Source organism: Homarus americanus, unplaced genomic scaffold, assembly GCF_018991925.1.
Source record: "Homarus americanus isolate GMGI-L3 unplaced genomic scaffold, GMGI_Hamer_2.0 scaffold20465, whole genome shotgun sequence".
Lineage (NCBI taxonomy): Eukaryota > Metazoa > Arthropoda > Malacostraca > Decapoda > Nephropidae > Homarus > Homarus americanus.
Window position 1 is genome coordinate 7,834,477 of NW_024756914.1, and position 24,122 is coordinate 7,858,598.

The 24,122-nt window shown below is 40.5% G+C and overlaps 1 protein-coding gene across 2 annotated transcripts in view; it reads left to right on the top strand.

The window, feature by feature from the left end:
* Positions 1–23,848, top strand: part of LOC121857103 (tetratricopeptide repeat protein 5-like) — a 94,705-nt gene extending 70,857 nt beyond the window's left edge. For both annotated transcript variants that reach the window (XM_042352978.1, XM_042352977.1), the window contains exons 9-11: positions 3,323–3,439; positions 22,122–22,322; positions 23,521–23,848. In XM_042352978.1, coding sequence (XP_042208912.1) covers positions 3,323–3,439; positions 22,122–22,322; positions 23,521–23,640 — 438 coding nt within the window. In that variant the 3' untranslated portion in view covers positions 23,641–23,848. The remainder of the gene's footprint in view (positions 1–3,322; positions 3,440–22,121; positions 22,323–23,520) is intronic.
* The last annotated feature ends 274 nt before the right edge of the window (positions 23,849–24,122 follow it).

The window sequence follows — 24,122 nt, forward strand, 5'->3', positions numbered from 1 at the left end:
GCGACCACAAACTTATCCTTGTTGAGGGTGATCCCGTACTTGCGGCACCTGGTGAGCATCTGGTGAATACGCTCAAGATGCGTGGAGTAATCCTCGTCATATAGGAGCACGTCGTCGATGACCTTGACACAGTTCGCCACACCCTGAAGGGCCATGTCACCACGGAGGCAGAAAGCATCGCCAGTAGCCGCGAAACCCATAGGTCCTCTGCAGTGCTGAAATCGGCCGTACGGTGTGATGAACGTCGTGAGGTGCTGATCTTCTTCCGCAAGTTCCATCTGCCAGTACCCACATAAGGAATCTGCTGTAGTAAAGTACCTTGCCTTCGGGTCCACACTGCGTATAGCGGTGAAGTGTGTCGGTGAAGGGTGGGTCGGGCGGGAAACTTGGCTATTCAGCTTGGTGAGGTCGACGGTGATGCGAACTCCAGTAATGTTCTTGGCGACTGCTACCATGAGTTGACACCAATCCGAGGGGTCGTCACCAGCAGGCTTAATGATCCCCTGGGCTACCATAGAGTCGAGTTCCTTCTTAACTTGGCTCTGGAAAGCGAAGGGTATCTGTCTCAGTGTGTGGATGGCGAAAGGTACTGCGTCATCCTTCAGGTGTATTCTCATGGGGGAGCCAGCCATTGGCTTGAGTGGAGCCTTCTTGAGGTCCTCCTTGGAAACCAGCACGTCCTTGAATTGCAGTAGGAAGAACTCCCTGGCTGCAGAAGGTGACGTATTGGGTGGGAGGGGCAGCTCCTTGCACCTGTTGACATGTTTTATTTCCAGAATTGGCTTAGGGAAGTCTGAAGATATTATGGCCAACTCTTGACAGTGGCCATAAGACAGTAGTGGCATCTGAACACCTTTGTGGACCTGAATCCTGGCAGAACATGACTGCTTACCTAGGGTGAGGGTAGCCTGAAATGTACCCAGAGCAGGTGCCATTGTAGAACCGTCTGCGGTGAGCATTGTAGAAGTTGACGGTGGTTGCAAGCTGCTCCTAGGGATCCCCAGAATGTCGAGGTGTCTTGTGCCGATGACTGTGACGTCCGCACCTGTGTCAGGAAGCATCTGGATACGGGATGTAACGTCGCCGTATGACAGGTGAACACAGATGGGCTGAGGTGTCTTGCTGACAGGGGAAGAAGAGGATCCCACGCGACGACAGCGCTTGTTCTTCGCCGCCTGAGACTTGCGAGTAGTATTATTCTTCTTCTGTGACTGACAGCATTTGTCATAGTGTCCAATGCGGCTACAGGAGCAGCACTGAACGTTGTTGGCAGGGCACTTCAGTGTCCTAGCCCAATGACCACGACGGCCACAGTTATTGCAGGTGCTGTCAGCGGCAGGGCATTCAGAACCATGCCGACGAGCACAATACTGGCAGGAATGACCTGGCGTCGAAGTCTGAAGTGATGCTGAAGATTGATGCGAAGCTGAAGTCGGATGTGAAGCTGAAGTCGGATGTGAAGCTGAAGTCCGGTCACGTCCTTTGTTCTTCTTATATGCGGAGATGGCACACAGCTGGTTAGATGGAGCACGAATGGCAGAAGTCGCACTTCTGGTGGCTTCGTAAGAGCGGCAGGTGGTGACAACATCCTGTAGAGAAGAGGCAGTGTCGAGGGAGATAAGCTTCTGAATAAGCTCTTCGTCCCGCACGCCCATGAGGATAATCATCTTCAGCTGTGTTTCCTCACAAGTCGACGAGTTCCCAGGACAAACGTCAACCTCCTCAGCGATGCGTCGGAGTCGTACGTAAAAATCGGCAAACGACTCACCCTCCAGCTGCTTACAACTGAGAAGTTTTCTCCTACGCAGAGCTTCGTTGCGGAGACCCTTGATATGCGTCTGTAAAGCATCCAAGACGTCCTTCACACTCTTGTCTGTGCCGTGGGGAAGTTGCAGGGTGTGGTGCAGGATACGTTGCGTCTCTAGGGTGAGACACATCCTCATCTGGATCAGCTGTTTCTCCCTAGGCAACCTTGATAAATCGACCATCATCGAATAATCGTCCCACCTCCGACGCCATTCACGGAATACCTGGAACGAGGCATCAGCTTGGAGTGGCGGTGGACTCTGAGCGAGTGCTTTCTGTGGGGGGGGCAAAGAAGTTGAAGAGGACCCTGCAGGTGCACCTGTGGACGAAGAGGCAGGTGTAGTAGCTGCTTGAAGGTTAACAGGTGCCAACAACTCGATAATGGCACTGAATCTGGCATTTTCTTGTTGACGTCTGTGATTCTCTTCACGTCTTCGTTCATCGTCTTCCTGTCGCCTCCTGATGTCGTCTTGTCGTCGGTTTTCTTCCAAAAACTGAATTAAATGAAGGAAGTCGACACCTGTGGCAGATTGCAGACGTGTGTAGTGGGGGCTAAGGGTGGGTGGGGCCGCTTGATCCACTTTCCAATCCACTTGGAGTCCACTTACTGCACCGACATCCATCTGAAGTTGGGCTTGTTGGGTGTCTGAAGAAAACCCAATAAATTCCTGATCTTCCATATGGCCTGGTTTAATTCTCTCACAATTACTGTAATTAATAAGTGAGCAGAAGAGCAATCATCTTTAAATGGAAGATATCTGCGAGCGTCTGTGAGTGTGTGTGTGTGCGTTCGTTCGTGCGTGTACTCGGGGCGGGCTGGCTCACTCGCGCAGTGCCAGTCGAGACATGAACAGGGGTGGATGTCAAAACTTGAGCTCTCCCATAGGTCTTAAAAAGGCTTCCCTCTTTTGTAAAAAGTGTAGGAACTCGGGGAAACACTTTAAAGACACTAAAGGGCACACACAACACTGAAAAAGCACTTCACAACACTGCACTGTAAATCCAGGAATATCGTGTTGAGGTACACGCCGAGATCCACTCGACAAGGGAAGTTGACAAGATGGCGGCTCCGAGAGAGATTCTGTGTCCACTCCAATTCTGAATAATGTGATGTCCCAGCTAAACACTGCGCCATGTGGGAGACTCAGGTGGTCCTTCTACTCAGGGGTAAAGGAAACACACTGATGTCAAGTTCATAAGTTCTATTTCTGGGACAAACACAAAAAGGAGTTAAGACAGGGGTAAACAGCGTCCTGTCTTGGAATCTCTCTGGGTATCTCTATCTGCGCATGCGCGTACAGCGCGCATGTGCCCAAAGTCTGAACTATCACTTGTGACAAAAGGGAGTATGATTATAATACATATAATACAGAGACCTGAATCAATAATGGTAAATAGTACAGAGTTACATATTACAGCCATATTCGTCTCATATATCTACACACACCATCGCCAATTTTCTCTCTGGTGTTAAGATAGATTATACATCATCACTGACTTGTGTCTGTTTGTGCAGGACATCAACGCATCACAGCTGGGACCATACAGTAAAAGTGGAACAAATCTCACTGGTGGGAGAAAGCCGGACCTCATATCTCTGTCACTACTGGGTGAAGGCAGCAACCAGGACAAGGTAAGTTAGTGGACAATTTTATCACCAAACAGAGAGAGAAATTCAGTAAAATTTTAAATAACTATATATTGCTTCAACATGTATATAGATGATACAATACTTTGGATTCCTAAGTAACCTCACCTAAAATTTAGTTTTAAAATACTTCAAATAGATAATTCTTTTCATTGATTTGACACCAAAATGGTTGAGCTGTCTAATGTCTGCTACAACAGGGACCCTATTGGGAAGGCACGATTATATCACATTTTCATAGACTGCATTCTGTATTTAAGCTGAAATATGGGGGCGGAGCCGTGTTTAACTCATATGAGCTAGAAATTTAGAAGCATTTGATGAGCCGAATGGTTTCTAAAAGATGACTTTTATATCCAGTAAGTCTTTGCTTAATGTCGTCCGGCTTAACGTTGTTTCGGTACTACGTCGCTGAACTTTAGAGACCAAAAATTCATTTATCGTTCCGGTGATCCAATACTGCGTCGTTTTGCGTTGTCACGGACTACTTTCTACGGAGCATCACCCGCTCTTGTCTGGCCGCGCTACGCTCTCTCGGTTCGGCCCGCTGCCCTCACTCGCGGAACGTCACAGCGTCCCCAAGCGACACCAAGCCAGTCTTTATCACGACTTCACATCATTTGTGTGTGCTTAAGTGTTTTTGCTCTAAAACTGTACTCTAACCATTTAAAATGGCTTCCAAGCACCCACCAAGTGCTACTGATGCTTGTATAGTGAAGAGGCAAAGTAAGACTATTACCCTTGCTACGAAAATGGATATATTAACCCGATTTGAAAAAGGGGAACTAACTGTGGACATAGCCGCTGTGCTTGGCCTAACCCCCACAACGGTGCGTACTATCTGGACCAACGCTGACAAGATTAAGGTTAGTGATGGAAGTGGTTCTTCTCCGAGTGCTACTAAGACGACTCGTACTAGAAGCACTGTGATAGAGAAGGTGGAAAAGATGCTGGCAATGTGGATGGAGGACCAGAATCAACGCAATGCCCCTGTGAGCCTTATGGATATCCAGCATAAAGCCAGATCCTTGTTTGACGACATGAAGGAAACAGAGGGTGAAGGATCGAAGGAAGAGACCTTTACGGCCAGCTGAGGCTGGTTTCAATGATTTAAGCGTCGGGATAACTTCCACAACATAAAGATGACTGGTGAAGCTGCCAGTTCAGATACGGTTGCTGCTGAGACATTCCCGCCAACAACGGAGGAGGAGCAAGCAGCGGCGGAGGAACCCCAGTCAGAGCAGGAGGAGGAGGAGGCATCCGCAGAGTCTCAGTGACTCACCACCCTCCTCCTCTCCCGCCCTCTTCTGCTCCCACCCTACTCCTCTCCCACCATCCTCCTCCTTCGCTCCACTACCCACCACACACTCGCTCTACCACCTCCGCCCATCGGTGAGTACCAATAAAAACTTAGTATTGTAGTTCTATATACAGTGGTCCCTCGGTTAACGAGCACAATTCGTTCTAGAAGGTTGGTCGTTAACCGAAAAATTCGTTAACCGAAACCATTGTTTCAATGGGTTTTTGGGTAATTGGTTCCAGCTCACCGAAAATTGCCTAAAGTCAACAAAAAAGGTAGCGAAGTACACTTACTTTGAGGTGTGTATATAGAAGGCTCCTGGATGATGATGATGATGATGATGGGAATTAGAATGGGGGTGGACGAGAAGGGAGAAGAGAAGGCATTAGGGTAGAAGAGAAGTCACCCCATGCTTCATGCCGCCATTTCACCCATAAAATTTTAGTTCACTTGGTGTAATTCAAGATTATTTTCTTTAAATCAACACTGCACTGCATTACCGTATATCTCGGCCTATAAAGCGTCGGGGTGCATAAGACGGCCCCCCCAAATTTCCATTTAAAATGTAGCTTTTGAGCTCTATTCGCTGTATAAGACCAGTACCCCAAATGTAACACCTACCCACTGACTCAGTAGTCGTTTACCAACCATCCTTGGTTTTTTAAAATAAGGCCAATTCACTTCAAGCAATGTCATCAAATGTTACCCGCTGGTGTAGTGTAAACACTAGTGACGTCACATACATACATACATACATACATACATACATACATACTACACCCTTGACCACCAAAGGGTCAAGACGTACCTGGCGCTCCTCTCGGAGCAGCCAGGTCAACTGTTAAGTTGGCCCATACCAACCCCCTCCCCTGAACCACTTCTCCCCACCGGAGTATCAACAGGTTCTCGCCAGAAGTTACAATTTCATTTGGGAAAGGAATGGAACCAGTGTTAAACAGAGGTGAACATTGGTGAACAGTGCTTGAGTCAGTGAGAACAACTCAACAGTAAAAGTCGTATTCAAGTTAACCTTCACACAGTGAGGTCCCAGGTACCCAGTGATAACGGCCCGTGAGACCCAACAACCGGCGATGTGTTAATCCGTCTACGATAGGAAGGCCTGGGGCCACACCTCACTCATATAACACCATCTGTGAGGGAATTACTACACCACGTCAAGTCCCTCATAACACCACCTGTGAGGGAATTACTACACCACGTGATGCCCCTCATAACACCATCTGTGAGGGAATTACTACACCACGTCAGGTCCCTCATAACACCATCTGTGAGGGAATTACTACACCACGTCAGGCCCCTCATAACACCATCTGTGAGGGAATTACTACACCACGTCAGGTCCCTCATAACACCATCTGTGAGGGAATTCGTACACCATGTGATGCCCCTCATAACACCATCTGTGAGGGAGTTACTACACCACGTGAGGCCCCTCGTAACACCATCTATGAGGGAACTACTACACCACGTGAGGCCCCTCATAACACCATCTGTGAGGGAATTACTACACCACGTGAGGCCCCTCATAACACCATCTGTGAGGGAATACTACACCACGTGAGGTCCCTCCTAACACCATCTGGGAGAGAGTTACTACACTACGTGTTTGCTGTTCAACACCTACAATAATCTGTATGTTCACTGTATGTTCCTTTACCTTTCTCTATTGAAGGCTTTTGTTAAACCACCAATGTGTAATAAGTCATTTATGTCCAATGTATATTTTCAGCCTTCGGGCTGCAGAACTTTTTCAATAAACAAAATTATTATTATTATTATTATTGTTATTATTACATACATACATACATACATACATACATACATACATACATACATACATATATATATATATATACATATATATATATATATATATATATATATATATATATATATATATATATATATATATATATATATATATATATATATATATATATATATATATATATATATATATATATATATATATATATATATATATATATATATATATATATATATATATATATATACAACAAAATATATGTACAAAAAATAAATGTTAAATGAATTATTTATGGTGCATTAGGGTACTGGTCACTTCAGACACAAAGACGGGCTATAAATAGCCTTCTTTATCTCCCCTCCATCTCACCCTGAGCCAGAGGGAAGGGTGGTGGTAAATAACATTTGTTTGCTTATTTTCCATTTACTTGAAATAGATTTACCAAATTATTTGTTTATTTATTTAAAAGTCATTTACTGAATATTCTATGTAAAAAATAAATTTTAAATTAATTATTTATAGGAGATACCGTAAATATATGGTATTACTGGCCACTTCAGACACAAAGACGGGATAAAAATAGCCCATCTCCCCCTCTTCTTACAGCTGCCAATGGGAAGCGTCTTGGTAATTAAATTTGATGTTTATTTTCATTGTCTAATTTATCATGTATCAAAGTAATATTACTAAAAATTGTGTAGGTAGTAGGCAGCTACCAAACAGGTAGATACTACCGCCTGGGAAGATATTGGAAGCATAATGTGTTGTCTAATGGTAGACCCTGCTGCCATATGGCATCACGAAAATTGTGACCAAGTCCCAGGTTCAGCGCTGACCTGACTTTCTGCCTCATTTACACACAATTGCAGTTTGAATTGTTCCTCTAACTTTGACAACACAACATACATACAGTATATTATTTCTCACTTTTGATCTTTTTTTTACTTTTTGTATTTATTTATGGTTAGTTACTTAAAATAAGGCCAATTCACTTCAAGTAATGGCATCAAATGTTACCAGCTGGTGTAGTGTAAACACTAGTGACGTCACTTAAGCGTCTGTATTTAACTGTCAGTAGTTTCAAGAATTAATGCAGTCATTTACTGAATATTCCTTGTAAAAAAATAAATTTTAAATTAATTATTTATAGGAGATAAGTATTATTATCAGTAAATATACCGATATGCATTACTGACCACCTCCACGGCTAAAAATAGCCCAATCTCGCGGTCACTTTCCCTTTCTTGTCTCCTCACTGGCAAATGGGGGGGGCGTGGGGAGGGGTGTGTGATGATAGCTGTGTTTATTACAGGGGTATAATTCTCTTTTACGGTATGTTAGACAGGTTTATAATACATTTTTATTATTTTAATATACCGGTAATCTTAATTTGAATCCAGCTTGCCAAACGTAAGTTTCAGTATAAAATAATTAGTGGTAAGACCTTGTGAGTGGCTTACGATGTTTCCATCACCACTCTTGACAAACTAAACCACAATATTTAAGAGGTAAGAATTTTATACTTGGTGGTTTAGACGACCCCCTAACTTTGGGCAGATTTTTTTAATGTTCAAATTCCGTCTTATAAGCCGAGATATACGGTATATATTGTCAATATGTAAAATAAATTTCAAAATGACCAATGATTTGACTGGAAACACAGAAAAAATGCTTTTATGTTGAAGAGAGTCTGAAGCAAGATGTTACCTCCATGGAAAAGACACAGAGACTGACGGCTGTATGGTGTGTTGACAGGCTGTTTGGCGCGCTAAAAACTAGTTTCCCTGTACTTAAATTATGTTAAATAATTGTTAAAATGACTAAAAATTTTAATATAAGACTTTTAAAATTATTGAATAGTACAAACTTCTTGATATTTACTAGAATAGTAAAGAATTTAAGCCCTAGAACCGATTACTGTATTGGCAGACTAATATGACAGCGAGTGTGCAAGCGAAAACATGTTGAGGGGCGCTCGTAAGGAATTCGTTAATCGAGGGAATGCTCGTTAACCGAAGTTAAGAATCTTATGGAAGGTAATTCGTTAACTGAATTTTCATTAACCGAGGCGCTCGTTAACCGAGGGATCACTTTACTGTATATACAGTTTGGTCTTCATTTACGCGGTCAATTGAACCCGCGGAGTGCCGCGTAAAACGAGAAACGCGTAAATGAAATAACAGAACATATGGGATTAATTGAAATAGAGACTGGGCCAACCCCCAAACTCCACTTTTACCGACACAATACCAACACAATGCCTACGTTGTAGTAAGAATAACATCTTAATTTTATGATGGTATACACACACAATTAATATTTAAGAGAAATACAGTCACCGGTTAATGTCCATTCAAATTATGGACTCAACTCCCCCCCCCACTCTTCCCACGCTCGCTGGCTCCTCCCTCTCTGAGAAATGTTTGGGTGAAAACAGAAGGCTTACATTTTTAGTAATAAATAATACCTCAGACTAAAGTTAGGATAATATAATTGACATTGCTGGATTCCTTGCAAGACCAGGAATATTTTGAATATAAACGTCATATATTTTGCACAAAAGATAAAATTTTGGCTCTTTCTAATTAAAATTCTTACATTAGATCTAAAATTTGTATGTCTAGTGCAAATTCCATGATGTTTATATTTAAAATAATCACAATCTTATAAGAATTCCAGCAATGGAAATTATATTCTGGCCTGGTAATTTGTATGAATTTTATGAGCTAAAACAAATATCTTCAGTAAATAAACAAATTATACTTCACCCGCGTAAATGACCAAATTTACCGCGTAATTAAAGCATTTCATTCTGGCAAGGCACCGCGTAAATGACCAAACTCGTAAACAAAAAACGCGTTTAACCAGACTCAACTGTATACTATTTTCTATAGAATTGGCAATAATTTTCTGTATATGTAATGTTTTTCATGGGTCAAAGGGAGGCTGGGGAACGTAACTCCAGTATTTTATCTGCTCTATTTCTTATGGGGAAAATTGATCCGCTTAACGTTGTTTCGCATAACGTCGCATTTTCAGGAACGTAACCCTGACGTTAAGCGAGGATGCCCTGTACAGGAAAACCTCCGATAACGACGTTTGTACTAATTATGATTCATATTTAAGACCCTGGTTGATTTAGGACCCAATTCAGTTTACACCATTATTTTTTTCGTATTTATGACAAAAATATTATAAAAAATAAAGTGAAATTACATTTTCCAATAAATAATGACTAAATCCCGATATGTATTACAGGTTGACAACCCTTTATCTGAAATTCCGAAAACCGAAACCTCTGAAAACCGAAATATTTTTTTTTTTTTTACGGGTATTAGCCCACCCGGGCACAGGTCACTGACCCACATCAGGGCCTGGGGGGGCGAAAATGTAATGGTAATAATAATAATAATTATAATAATACTAATAGTAATAATAATTATAATAATAATAATAATAAAAATAATAATAATAATTATTCAAAGTAAATAAAAATTTTAATAAAAAATACACAAAAATTAAATAAGAATAACAATAATAATAATAAAATAATAATAATAAAATTAATAATAATAATAATAACAATAATACAGTTGTACCCCACTTAACGCGGTCAATTGAACCCAGAGGGTCCCGCCTTAAGTGAAATCCGCGTTAAGTGAACAACAGAACATATGGGATTAATTCCAATAGAACCCAGCCCGACCCCCAAACTCCACTTTTTGAAGGCACATACCTATGTTGTAGTAAAAATAACATCTTAATTTTATGATGGTACATGCACACAATTAATACTTAAGAGAAATAGAGAAATACAGTCGCCAAGTTAATGTCCATTCAAATAATGGACTCAACTCCCTCCCCCTCTCACACTACACAGCCGGCTAACAGATGGTCGGTCGGTCCCTCCCTCCCCCCCCACCCCCCACCAACCGTCCCAAGGAGATGTGTGGGATAACCTCAAACTAAAGTTAGGAAAATATAATTGACATTGCTGGATTCCTTGTAAGACCAGGAATATTTTGAATATAAATGTCATATATTTTGGACAAAAGATAACATAGTTACCTAGAGAAAATTTTTTATCTAAAAATTGTAAGTTTAAAGCAAAATATATGATGTTTATATTCAAATAGTTACCTAGAGAAAATTTTTTATCTAAAAATTGTAAGTTTAAAGCAAAATATATGATGTTTATATTCAAAATGATCACCAAATTATAAGAATTCCAGCAATGTAAATTATATTCTGACCGGGTAATTTGTATGAATTTTATGAGCTAAAACAAATATCTTCAGTTAATAAAAAAAAAATAATCTTCACGACACTATCTGTCAATCAAAGTACCCCACCTTGCCTCCCCCCCTCTTCCAACCGCGCGGTCAGTCCCAACCCTCCCCCCCACCCCCCACCAATCCTCCCTTCCAGAGTTTTTAACATTTAGTATTAAATAATACCTCAGATTAAAGTTAGGATAATATAATTGACATTGCTGGATTCCTTGTAAGACCAGGAATATTTTGAATATAAATGTCATATATTTTGGACAAAAGATACCATAGTTACCTAGAGAAAAATTTTTATCTAAAAATTGTAAGTTTAAAGCAAAATATATGATGTTTATATTCAAAATGATCACCAAATTATAAGAATTCCAGCAATGTAAATTATATTCTGACCGGGTAATTTGTATGAATTTTATGAGCTAAAACAAATATCTTCAGTTAATAAAAAAAAATAATAATTCTTCACACGGTAACAGATGGTCGGTTGGTCCCTCCCTCCCCCCCACCCCCCACCAACCGTCCCAAGGAGATGTGTGGGATAACCACTAAATTTTAATAAATAATACCTCAAACTAAAGTTAGGATAATATAATTGACATTGCTGGATTCCTTGTAAGACCAGGAATATTTTGAATATAAATGTCATATATTTTGGACAAAAGATACCATAGTTACCTAGAGAAAAAATTTTATCTAAAAATTGTAAGTTTAAAGCAAAATATATGATGTTTATATTCAAAATGATCACCAAATTATAAGAATTCCAGCAATGTAAATTATATTCTGGCCTGGTAATTTGTAAGAATTTTATGAGCTAAAACAGGCAGTCAGGCAGGGTGGCGGGTGGGGCAAATCTAAAAATAGCGTCTCGGACACTCAACGCGTATATGTGGAAAAAACCCGCGTTAAGTGAAAGTTCAGCTTTGGCAAGGCACCGCGTATATGCGAAAACGCGTTAAGTGAAAGCGCGTTAAGCGGGGTAAAACTGTACTGTAATAATAAAATAATAATAATAATAATAATAATAATAATAATAATAATAATAATAAAGACGTACAAGAATGAAAAAAAGATAAAAAGTAAGAAACATGACCTAGAACCTATAACTTATTATTATTATTATTATTATTATTATTATTATTATTATTATTATTATTATTATTATTATAATTATTATTATTATTATTATTATTATTATTATTATTATTATTATATTTTAACCCTCAGGCCCCAATGTGGATCAGTGACCTGTGCCCGGGTGGACTGATCCTTGTAAAAAAAAAAAAAAAAAACTAACCATTCTGAAATCCAAACAATTCTGAAAACCGAAATGCATCTGGTCCCAAGGATTTCGGATAAGGGATTGTCAACCTGTATTAAAAAAAAACATGCCTTGCACACGGAGGCTGCCAAGCTTGTGAGTGGTTATGCCAGCATCACTAGTATAAACAGTCACACCTGGCGGGCCCTTTGTTTTCACGCATCTGAAAAAGAAAAGGAGAAAAACATTCAGGTTTCTTACGGCATTTTTTGCGTCCCTGTTCAACATGAGCAAGAGAGCAAGTGATGGTAGTACTGGTTCAAAAGCTAAAAGAAAGTGTATAAACTTAGCCGAGAAAGTAGATGTGTTAAAACTATATGAAAAAGGTGAGAGGTCTGTGGATATTATATGGAGCAAGCAATGAATATATTTTCTGAAGTGGACCCATTAACAGAACAGTTTTATTATTCAAAGGCCTAAACCACCAAGTTCAGCTACACCATCAAATTCAGCATCATAAGCAGGTTCAACATCAACTTCAGGTTCAGTCACAGTTTCAGCAACAGCGATAATATCTTTATGGAAAACTTCAGCTTCAGCTAGAGTTGAACCTGATGACTTCGTCATCTGAGTAAAAACTCGCACAACTTTCATTGGCTGTCCTTATGTTTTAGACTTTACCACCATTGTTGAGTAGAATTTTTGTTTTACATTAGTAAGTACAAGTGATCGCGGGCCCTTCGTGCCCGGTGAAAGTTTGAACGCTCTTGCTTGGCTAGCGTACAGCGAATGAGGGTGTGCCAATTCCGTAGACTTGCATGGTTAAATAGGGTGCGCCAAGTCCGTAGACTTGCATCATTTTCCATCATAAATAAAATGGTTAATTAATGCCTTCCTAAAGAAACCATCGACATGGGACCAGGTTTGTTCCACTCTACGAATTTTTTTGCGATTTTTCTACCAAGTTTGATGAAAAACGATTGTGCTGTTTCGGCTGGCCAAAACAGACACACAGACACACGGCTATTCCTATAGTATATTACATTATTTAAAACATATATGAACAGTAATAAGTGTTGCTTTCATACTCTTATGTAGAGAAATGATGTTTTCACATGTACGCACTTACATGCTTTAGCGTTCCCAATCTATTTTGTTTTTCTTTACCATTAGTGGTTACTTACTTCTATTGTTCAATTTATTAACATTAAACAACATAGCTTAAAACATACATATTTATTTTTTTACATTAATTTTATTACAGCTACAATCAAGGTCTTATTTTCTTCAGTTTATTTAGAACCATCATCACGGACTCACGGGTGTAAACACTCACGAAAACAATGCCGTCTCCTCTCCTCTTGTGTGTTTTCATATTCTACATATTATTAATGAATTGCATTGTTCATTTTAAATACCCTGTATATATATAAACAGTAATTCGATCAAATACATATTCAATAATAAACAATACTGAATCTTTTGTACATATTCTTAAGATAAATGACATGGTTTCCTTGAGGGCACAAGTATACATTGCCGTTCCACTATCACTCTCTTTTTTTCTTTAACATCAGTGGTTACTTTTACTGTACAGTATAGTCTGGATTTACGCAGTTTTTGTTTACGCGGCACCTTGCTAGAATGAAATGTTTTAATTGCGCGGTAAAGTTCATCATTTACGCGGGTGAAGTATAATTTGTTTATTTATTGAAAATATTTGTTTTTAGCTCATAAAATTCATAGAAATACCCTGGCCAGAATATAATTTATATTGCTGGAATTCCTATAAGCTGGTGATTATTTTAAATAAAAACATCCTAAAATTTGCATTAGACATACAAATTTTGGATGTAATTTAAGAATTTTATTAGAAAGAGCAAAAATTTTATTTCTTGTACAAAATATATGACGTTTATATTCAAAATCTACCCTGTCTTGCAAGGACTCCAGCAATGTCAATTATATTATCCTAACTTTAGTCTGAGGTATTATTTATTACTAAAAATGTAAGCCTTCTGTTTTTCCCCAAACATTTCTCTAGTAGGGAGGGAAGGTGGGGGGTGGGGGGTAGGGAGGGAGGGACCCAGCGAGCGTGGGAAGAGGGGGGAGCGGGAGGTGGGGTATTTTGATTGACAGGTTGTGTCTGGGTGAAGTATAATTTGTTTATTTACTGAAGATTTTTGTGTTTAGCTCATAAAATTCATATAAACTCCCTGGCCAGAATATAATTTACATTGCTGGAATTCTTATAAGATGGTGATTATTTTAAATATAAACATCCTAAAATTTGCATTAGACATACAAATTTTAGATGTAATTTAAGAATTTTATTAGAAAGAGCGAAAATTTTATCTTTTGTGCAAAATATATGAGGTTTATATTCAAAATATTCCCTGTCAAGCAAGGAATCCAGCAATGTCAATTATATTATCCTAACTTTAGTCTCAGGTATTATTTATTACTAAAAATGTAAGCCTACTGTTTTCACCCATACATTTCTCTGGTAGGGAGGGAAGGTGGGGGTAGGGAGGGAGGGAGGGACCCAGCGAGCGTGGGAAGAGGGTGGGGGGTGGGCAGGAGTTGAGTCCATTATTTGAATGGACATTAACCTGGCAACTGTATTTCTCTTAAATATTAATTGTGTGAGCATACCATCATAAAATTAAGATGTTATTTTTACTACAACATAGGTATTGTGTCGGAAAAAGTGTAGTTTGGGGGTCGGCCCAGTCTCTATTTCAATTAATCCCATATGTTCTGTTATTTCGTTGATGCGTTTCTCATTTTACGCGGACCTCCACGGGTTCAATTGACCTCGTAAATCCAGACTACACTGTACAGTACATTAAATAACATTAATTAAAACATAAAAAAAAAATTTACATTAATTTTACTACAACAACAACCAGGGTCTTATTTTCTTCAGTTTCAGATGGAGCACTGACAATTATGGGTGTAAACACTGACAACAACAATGGCATCCCATCTCCTCTTGAGACCATATTATTATTATTTTTTATTTATATTGTACAGGTATATGGTGCATTCATAAACATTATTTAAAAAATATAGTTTGCAGTTTTCATTAATTGTATTATTTTGGGGGAAAAGAGGGTAAAAAGCCACACAAAAGTTATGAAAAGGTCACACTGGGGAATGCATCTCATTATTATTGATTCGCGATGCGATGATTCACCTTACACTGCAATATTGGAGGACACATTACCGTCGTTATTCAAGGCTTTACTGTATATGGTTTACGCCCAAGCAGTGCCGGATTTAGACCTGTGGAGGACCATGGGCAGCCTCTTTGTGGAGGCCCCCTTCATTATAACTACCCAAGAGGGTGGGGTGGCGAGTGAAGCGAGCCTAAACATCTGGGAGTTCCGGGGGGTGCTGTAAGCCCCCCAGGAAAATTTTTAAATTTGAACACTTCTTTGGAGAATTTTGAAGCCGTATGCAGTTATGTTGAGGAAATTAGAACACAGTGCCCTGATGGCATTCGTAATGGAAGTGATAATGAAAAAATAATTTATTTGTTTTTTTAATCTCAATTTCGTTATTCCATGTAGTTCATTTTTAATTAATCCATGTTTGTGGAATTCTAAATACTGTATATTATTAGCAACACAAACAATAGCATTCATTAAAAATATACGGTTCATAGGAAAACCAGGCATTCATGAATTTCAAGGAGTAGCTAGCCTAATTTCTATCACGCTCCTTGCTGAACATAGTTTTATGTGATGGAATAGATAAACATGAATTTTAACGAATGAAAATAAAAATAATCCAAATGAATAAACAAATCAATAAAATATTGTAATATGTGGAGGCCCCCAGCTGCCCACTTTGCCCACTCCTGAATCTGGCTCTGCGCCCAAGATATGACCAGAGGAATATTCATTTACGAGAGTTTATTTTCCATCCATAAGTATTGTCAGCAGGAAGGGCAAATGTGCGTGTTATTATATCTCACTGAGGAAGAATAATTGGAATGTGGGAAAGGTAGTGATATATATATATATATATATATATATATATATATATATATATATATATATATATATATATACACAGTTGTACCCCACTTAACGCGGTCAATTGAACCCAGAGGGTCCCGCGTTAAGTGAAAACCGCGTTAAGTGAATAACAGAACATATGGGATTAATTCCAATAGAACCCAGCCCGACCCCCAAACTCCACTTTTTGACGACAAATAACTATGTTGTAGTAAAAATTCTATCTTAACTTTATGGTGGCATGAAAACCAAGTAATATAGAAGAGGTTAGGTTAGGAAAGATAAAGGTTAACATAGGAAAAATAAAGAATAGGTTAAAAAACGAAAATTTTTGAGGAACACTCATGGTAGTAGAAGAGATGGGTCGGCATACGGGGATGGAGGCTGGTTCCGAGGCAGAGGGCAGATTACTGCCCCTCAGGTGAATCACCATTACTAGGTGAATCACCATTACTAGGTGAATCAATATCACTGTCACTTACAGTTGTTATGGCTTCCCTGACAAATCCCTCAAAATCAACTTCACTATCACTGGCTTGGGCTGGCTGTGGTGGGTTGCGGGCGAAGAACTCGGTTATGCTTTGCTGACGGCTGGCTTTGATGTTGTCATGATACACCGTGATGTACGGCTCCATAGCCTGCACCAGTCGGGTATGGAAGACGTCATGGCGTTCATCGTCAGTGTCGCGGGAAACGATGGACTTAATTTTTTCTGTTAACTCTATGACACACTTAATATCACTATGACTTAAACTAGGTTCTTCGGAGAATGACGCACCTTCTTCCTCCTCTTCACTGGCGGGTTCTTCTTCCAACATCTCGTCGGCAGTCACTTCAGGATCTCTGATCACCTCCATGATGTCTTCGTTGGTGGTCTCGGAGAAGCCTTCAGCTGTAATACTGAGCGCAGCTTCTCTGGCAAGGTCCACTGCTACTGCAACAGTCTGAACCTGACCAGTCACAGGTTCACTCCTCCTCTCACCTGGTATGCCATGCAACACATGTCTCCATGCGTGACGAATCGTAGCAATAGACAGCAGATCCCATGCCTCCACCAAGAAGTCTACAGCTTGTTTGACGTTAAACTTCTTCCAAAATTGTTTGACGAGAAGTTCTTGAGTCGCCGCCTCTTGTTCCTTGTCCTCGTCGCTTTTACTCTCGCTGTCGGTGTCACCCAGCTTACGCAACTCATCCTTGGTGTTGGTAGAGTCGTTCAGGAGCTTGAATTTCTTTGCCGAGTATGCAGCTTTAACATTGCAGATTAACTCCTGGTCCATGGGCTGGATTAATGACGTAGTGTTGGGAGGAAGGAAGACCACTTTTACGTTGGGGTGACGATCCATAAGTAGGGGCGAGTGTCCAGGTGCGTTGTCAAGGAGCAACAAAATATTGAAAGGAACATTCTGTTGCTCGCAGAATTTCTGCACGTCAGGAACAAAACAGTTGTCAAACCAGAAGAGGGACAGAGAAGAGGACATCCACGCCTTACGTGCGGTTAGCCAGTGGACATTAAGCTTGTTCATGTCCATATTCTTGTAGGCGTGCGGCTTGCGGGCTTTGTGAATCACCGATAACTTTGGTTTACAGGTACCGGAGGCATTGGTGGTAAACAGGACGGTGATGCGTTCCTTCTGCATCTTCCGGCCCCTTACCTTGCTCGCAGACTGGACAACGAAGGTCTTGGAAGGTAACTTTTTCCAGAAAAGACCAGATTCGTCCATGTTAAACACCTGGTCGTCACTGTACTGTCCTTCCTCCATAATCTCACGTAAAAACGGAGGAAAATCTCTAGCCGCCGCACGGTCAGCACTCGCTTCCTCACCAACAATGCTGATGTTGGTGACCTTGTTCCTCCTCTTAAACCTATGCAGCCAACCATGGGAAGCATTGAAGGGTTTGGGCTCTGCAATTCCCAGTTTACGTGTCACTGCTGCGTATAGCTCACGTGCGTACTCCTGCACTGAGCGCGTGTCCACCGCCATGTTGCGTCGCGCCTGACGCACCAAATAACTCACCAGCAAAGTTTCCACTTTTGCCAGCACCCTGTTCTGGCAATACCTGATAGATGAAGCACCTGCAGACTTTGTGATCTTCATGTGCTCCTTTATCTTGGCTGCATCCTTCTTTATTGTACGAATCGTAGATTCGTTGACGCCATGCTGGCGCGCGAGATCAACTTGGCGTCTTCCTTTCTCCAAATCTTGAACAATTTCGTACTTCAGCTCGTAGCTTAATGAACGTCGTGTCTTCTTTGGTTTAGTGCCGCTGGATCCAGGTAAGGAAAGGTTTCTCTCTGGGGGTGGTGGTCCGGCGGAAGCCATTTTACGGAACAATGGATGCGCGTTAACCCGGCGTGGCCTTGAGGGATGAAACTGCCGCGGCTAGGTCAAGCGTCGTCTCTCCTCCCTCCCTCCCTCCCCGGGGTAGTCACGTCATAATACTTTAAACCAATTACAGCTAGCAGCAGAGGGGGGTAGGGCTGCATGGCCAATCACAGTCCGAGACGTCATATGACGTCAGTGATAACGCAACAAAGACACACACTGCGCAACCTTACCGCGCCGCTTACCCAAGCGGAGGGAGGAGGAGGGAGAGGCAGGCAGGCAGGCGGGCGGGTGGGTGGCGCGTGGCGCGTGGTCAAAATCTAAAAATAGCATCCGAGCCGGACACTCACCGCGTAGCTGTGGAAAAACCCGCGTTAAGTGAAAGTTCAGCTTTGGCAAGGCACCGCGTATATGCGAAAACGCGTTAAGTGAAAGCGCGTTAAGCGGGGTAAAACTGTATATATATATATATATATATATATATATATATATATATATATATATATATATATATATATATATATATATATATATATATATATATATATATATATATATATATACTTCATTTTTAGTCCATATAACACGCGGACTTTGAACATATAATCAACGACCTCACCAGCAAGGAATCGAACCCTCGACCTACTGGGTGTGACTAGGGAACGCTTACCGGCTAGGCCACAAGGACACTAAAAGCAGTTCTAGACTCTGTTATATTTCACACAAAGCCTGTTCATCGAGCTGATGGCGCCGTGAACCTCATTGGGAAACTGCCCGTGCCTCTTATGTGGTGTCAGTAGCATTTTACCGAATCCAGCTGGTATGAAACGCGAGGTACATATATATACTTCATTTTTAGTCCATATAACACGCGGACTTTGAACATATAATCAACGACCTCACCAGCAAGGAATCGAACCCTCGACCTACTGGGTGTGACTAGGGAACGCTTACCGGCTAGGCCACAAGGACACTAAAAGCAGTTCTAGACTCTGTTATATTTCACACAAAGCCTGTTCATCGAGCTGATGGCGCCGTGAACCTCATTGGGAAACTGCCCGTGCCTCTTATGTGGTGTCAGTAGCATTTTACCGAATCCAGCTGGTATGAAACGCGAGGTACATATATATACTTCATTTTTAGTCCATATAACACGCGGACTTTGAACATATAATCAACGACCTCACCAGCAAGGAATCGAACCCTCGACCCGGGCACAGGTCAATGACCCACAATGGGGCCTCGGGGGCAAAAAAATGAGAATAGAAAGAAATAAAAAATGGAAAAGGAAAAGTTTATATTAATCTATACCAAAAAGATGCCGGAAAACCAGCTTTTTAAAGTGAGACATTGTTTAAGTGTGGAAACACAGAAGAAGGCAGAGCATTCCACAGTTTGGCTGTATGAGGAAAGAAGGATGTACTATAACGGGTTATTCTAGTGTGACTGACATCCACAGAGAAATGGTGGGCACCGTGGGCAAGACGTGTATTACGAGCCCCGGCTTTGCCGGCGGTACACAGGATGCCAAATCCACCGAACATTGCCCATTAAAGTAGCTGTAAAAGAGAGAGAGTGAAGCAACATTGTGGCGTCGAGAAAGGGAAGAAAGATTGTCAACTAAAGGAGGAGAGTTAATAAGACGAAATGCCTTTGATTCCACCCTATCTAACAGTTGGACAGATATGAGAGCAGTTCTCCAAGTTAGGATGAATGAATCCCTTATATACTTGAAGCAACTGCTCAGAAATGAAGTAGCTACGGCATCTGTACAGCATTCCCAACTTTCGGGAGGTAGCTTTAGCAATGTTGGGGATGTGTAGCTTCCTAGACATATTAGAGGAAAGGGTGAGGCCTAGCATATCTATTTTAGAATTTGGCAGAATGATGGCATCCTGAAATGTGATTGGTGGGAGATCATCTAATTTGGAAAGTGTAATTGTTAAATACTGAGTATTATTACTATTGAATTTAACCAAGTTTCTACCTCCCCATTAGGAGATGCTGCACAGATCCGCATTGATAGATGTAATGATATCAGCTCTAGAAACAGATCTCGTTTGAGAGTTAGGAGGAAGGGGAAAATGTGAAGAAGAGTGAAGAGTAGAATCATCAGCGTCGGAATGGACAGAATTAGTTGTAGTGTAGAATAAATCATTGATAAAAAGAAGGAAGAGAGTAGTTGAAAGAACAGAACCCTGTGGGACACCACTACTGGTAGAGAAAGAGCGAGAGATCGATCCCTCGACAACAACTGCCATGGATCGGTTCTCAAGGAAGCTAGAAATTAGAGAACAAAGTGGGAGAGAAACCATAAGAGGGAAGTTTAGAAAGCAAAGACTTGTGCCATACCCTGTCAAATACTTTGGAGATGTCGAGGGCCACGACGAAAGTTTCCCCATAATCCCTAAGAGAGGATGACCAAAGATGGGTGCAGTAGGAGAGCAGATCACCAGTAGATCTCACCTGGCAAAAGCCATACTGGTGGTCCAACAAAAGAGAATAGCGTTCAAGGTGACGGAGAAAATCGGAGTTCAAGATAGTTTCAAAAATCTTAGATAGGGATGAAGTTTGGGCAACGGGGCGATAGTTAGAGGGATTAGAATGGTCACCCTTCTTTGGGTTGGGCTGAACCGAGACATGCTTCCAAGAAGAAGGAAAAGTTTGGGTTTTGAGACAGAGACGGAAGAGGCGAGAAAGCACAGGAGCCAGAGCTTCAGCACACTCCCTCAGAACACGAGGGGGTATTACGTCCGGTCCATGCGCCTTACTCACATCCAACCTGGATAACACACCAGCAACCCTATGAGTGAAGATTATAGGAAAGTGCATAGGTTCAGTAGGAGGAGTAGGAGTAGGAGGGATAGAGTTGGAATCATTTAAGGTGGAATTAGAGGAGAATAGTACTGTACAATGAGACCTTTGTAAGGCAGCCTGTATGAGGCTTGAGACTGGCTGATTTATCTAGAATTTCAACTTATACGTAACCTCCCCCCCGGTTCTTTCAACCATTATTTTGGTGAAAAATTAAAGTTAGCAGTACACATTTACACAGTACTGCACTTACTCCTATTGTAGCTGATGAGTTTTGAGGTGGAGGACGATGGGGGGGGGGGTTGCTTACACTTACAGTACTCTACATATTCACAATTATGTTTACAATTTATTTTTAGTTACACTTATATGTAGCTAATGTCATAAAAAGTAATCGACTTGAGCCCAAACTCCTCACAGATAACATTCATAGAGACCCCAACATCAATTCTGTCTCCTATCATCAGTTTCTCTTCAATTGGTAGAGTTCTCAGCACCATTCTTGTTCTGCCAGAGGTCCTTAGTGGTGTTGTTTTGCCTTTACTTGCTTTACAGGTCATAATAATACATAAAGGGAAGCACTAAATGATAATAAATAAGAAAAAACTGTGTAGTGGAGCTGTGGTCACAACATCAAACATGCGGGAACTGACCCTTCTTGTAGCTGCTGCCCTCACAATCCCCCTAAGCCAGAGCTCATCTGATGTGTGTGTGTGTGTGTGTGTGTGTGTGTGTGCATGCTATATATTACCACCAGTCTTTAGTTGTGGTAGGGATATGGTATTAATATGTGATGGTTGACTGTGTGAAAGTTAGTGCTGGTAAAATAATCATGTGTAGTGCAGCATAATGTTTGTATTTATTTCAGGTTATCTTGGGGAAAGTTGTTTGCACCGTTATTCCTGAATCTGGCATTCCGTTTTCTATGTGTCTGGTGGACAAGGAGGGTTCATGTATTGCTGTTACTGTGTACAACTGGGCCAGTGGTTGTGGTGTCAAGATTGGAGACTCTGTGGCAATTATTGCTCCTGTTTTGAAAAGTCATAGTATTGACATCCCAGGAGGGGAGGTAAGTCACTGTGCTGGTTTAGTTCACCCAAGACTTAAATGGAAGTCAATTACAGTGTGATTAATTAGTTGCAATACACTGAGGTAAGCTATCCATTTGGTCCTGAGTAACATCATAGAGGAAGAGGTGGAATGGGTGTTCAGCAGCTTGTTACACCACTTACAATTAAAAACATGGGGTCTCTCTATACTCTACTGTACTGAATAAAATAGTCCGGCATTAACCAAATACAATAGTAAAAGTGACATCCAGTAGTTAAGGGGTTAATGGCTATCAGTTTGAACATCTTTTTTTCTTCTCATATATATTTGATTTTTGTGTGTGTGTGTGTGTGTGTGTGCGCAAACGTCACTACCCTCCCAGACATACGATCTCTACTTATTTGGTATCGTTGGAATTGTCTTGACCAACAGATAGTTCTTAACTGGGTTTCACTTTAAAACTGTGAGTTTTGTGGTTTTGAATTTGTCCTTTTTTTTTTTTTTGCATTTTGAAATTTATTTGTTAATTTTGGGGCTTACTTTTGCAGAGAGAGAGAGTTTTTACTGCATATTTTCTCCATAGTTTTTGTTCATAATATTTCAGAATACAAAAAAGAAAATTAAACACATTATTTCTCAGCCTTACTGTATATTTAATCCAAAGGTTTCAGTCGATCTGCTGAAGTAAAGTACTACTGTATTTGAAAATTAAAATGAAATTTTAGTGTATTTTGACATATCCAATAATAAATTTTCTTTCCGGGCAATGCCGGGTAACTGCTTGTTATCATAAATTCTATAATTCCTGTAGTAAGTGAAAAAATTAGTTGTTTTGCAACTTTTTGATCACCCTGTAGAACTGATATTATTGACCCAGAGGAAGGTCGAGTTGTGTCTCTTACTGTGGCAACACTGTCTTATTGCTTCCTTCTGTAAATAAGTGAATTGCTGTTTCTAAATACATGTACAGTACTTCCTTTTGGGACAGGGAGCCAAACAGTTAGTGTCTCTTGTGTAAGAAATAAACCCCAGTTCATAACCCATAGATTAAGAATACCAAAATGGATCTCTGGGAAAGGGCAGTAAATAGGCCTGAAATATTGTCCATTAAACTCACTTAGTCAGAGGCATTTAATAGTCAGCTTAGTGATACAGTACTGTAGTCTCTTAGTAATATGTAATATACTACTGTACGCAGTTGACTCCACTTGTTTCAGACACTTGCATTCCGGTCAGTACGTGTAGCTGTGCCATTGATGTTGGTTGTGAATAAGCGACCGGTGGGCGTGAACCAGATCGCTACATCACAGATTGTGTCTCAACAGAAGCCTGAGTGAAGTCCAACTCCACATTTAGGCTGATTTATGTCAAATAACCTCCATTACTTATGGTTAAGAGACTGTCAGACTTCACAACAAACAATCTTCACATGGAATATTTAGACCACAAAACAATGTGAGCAGTTTGTTGTGCAATATATTGATATTATTGTTGTCGACTAACCTTTTATATTGAAGTCTAAAGGATTAAACACACTGTACTTTTTGTGAAACTTTTTATTTAACCTTTTCATCCTCGCTGTTTTGTGACCCTTTCCCAAACTCATGTGAGTCAGCCATGATAACCTGATGACAACTCTCTTTGCTATAGGTCTCTGATGTGTTCCTCCTTCATAGGCTCTTGAATTGTCACACTTTTGTTATTCTGTTTTTATGTTCATAAACCCTTTAGTATTGTGGGTTTTGATATGTTTACTTTCCTGACTTTGGCTTAGTGTTTATAACTATGTAAATTCCATGGAACCATTATTATTGTAGTA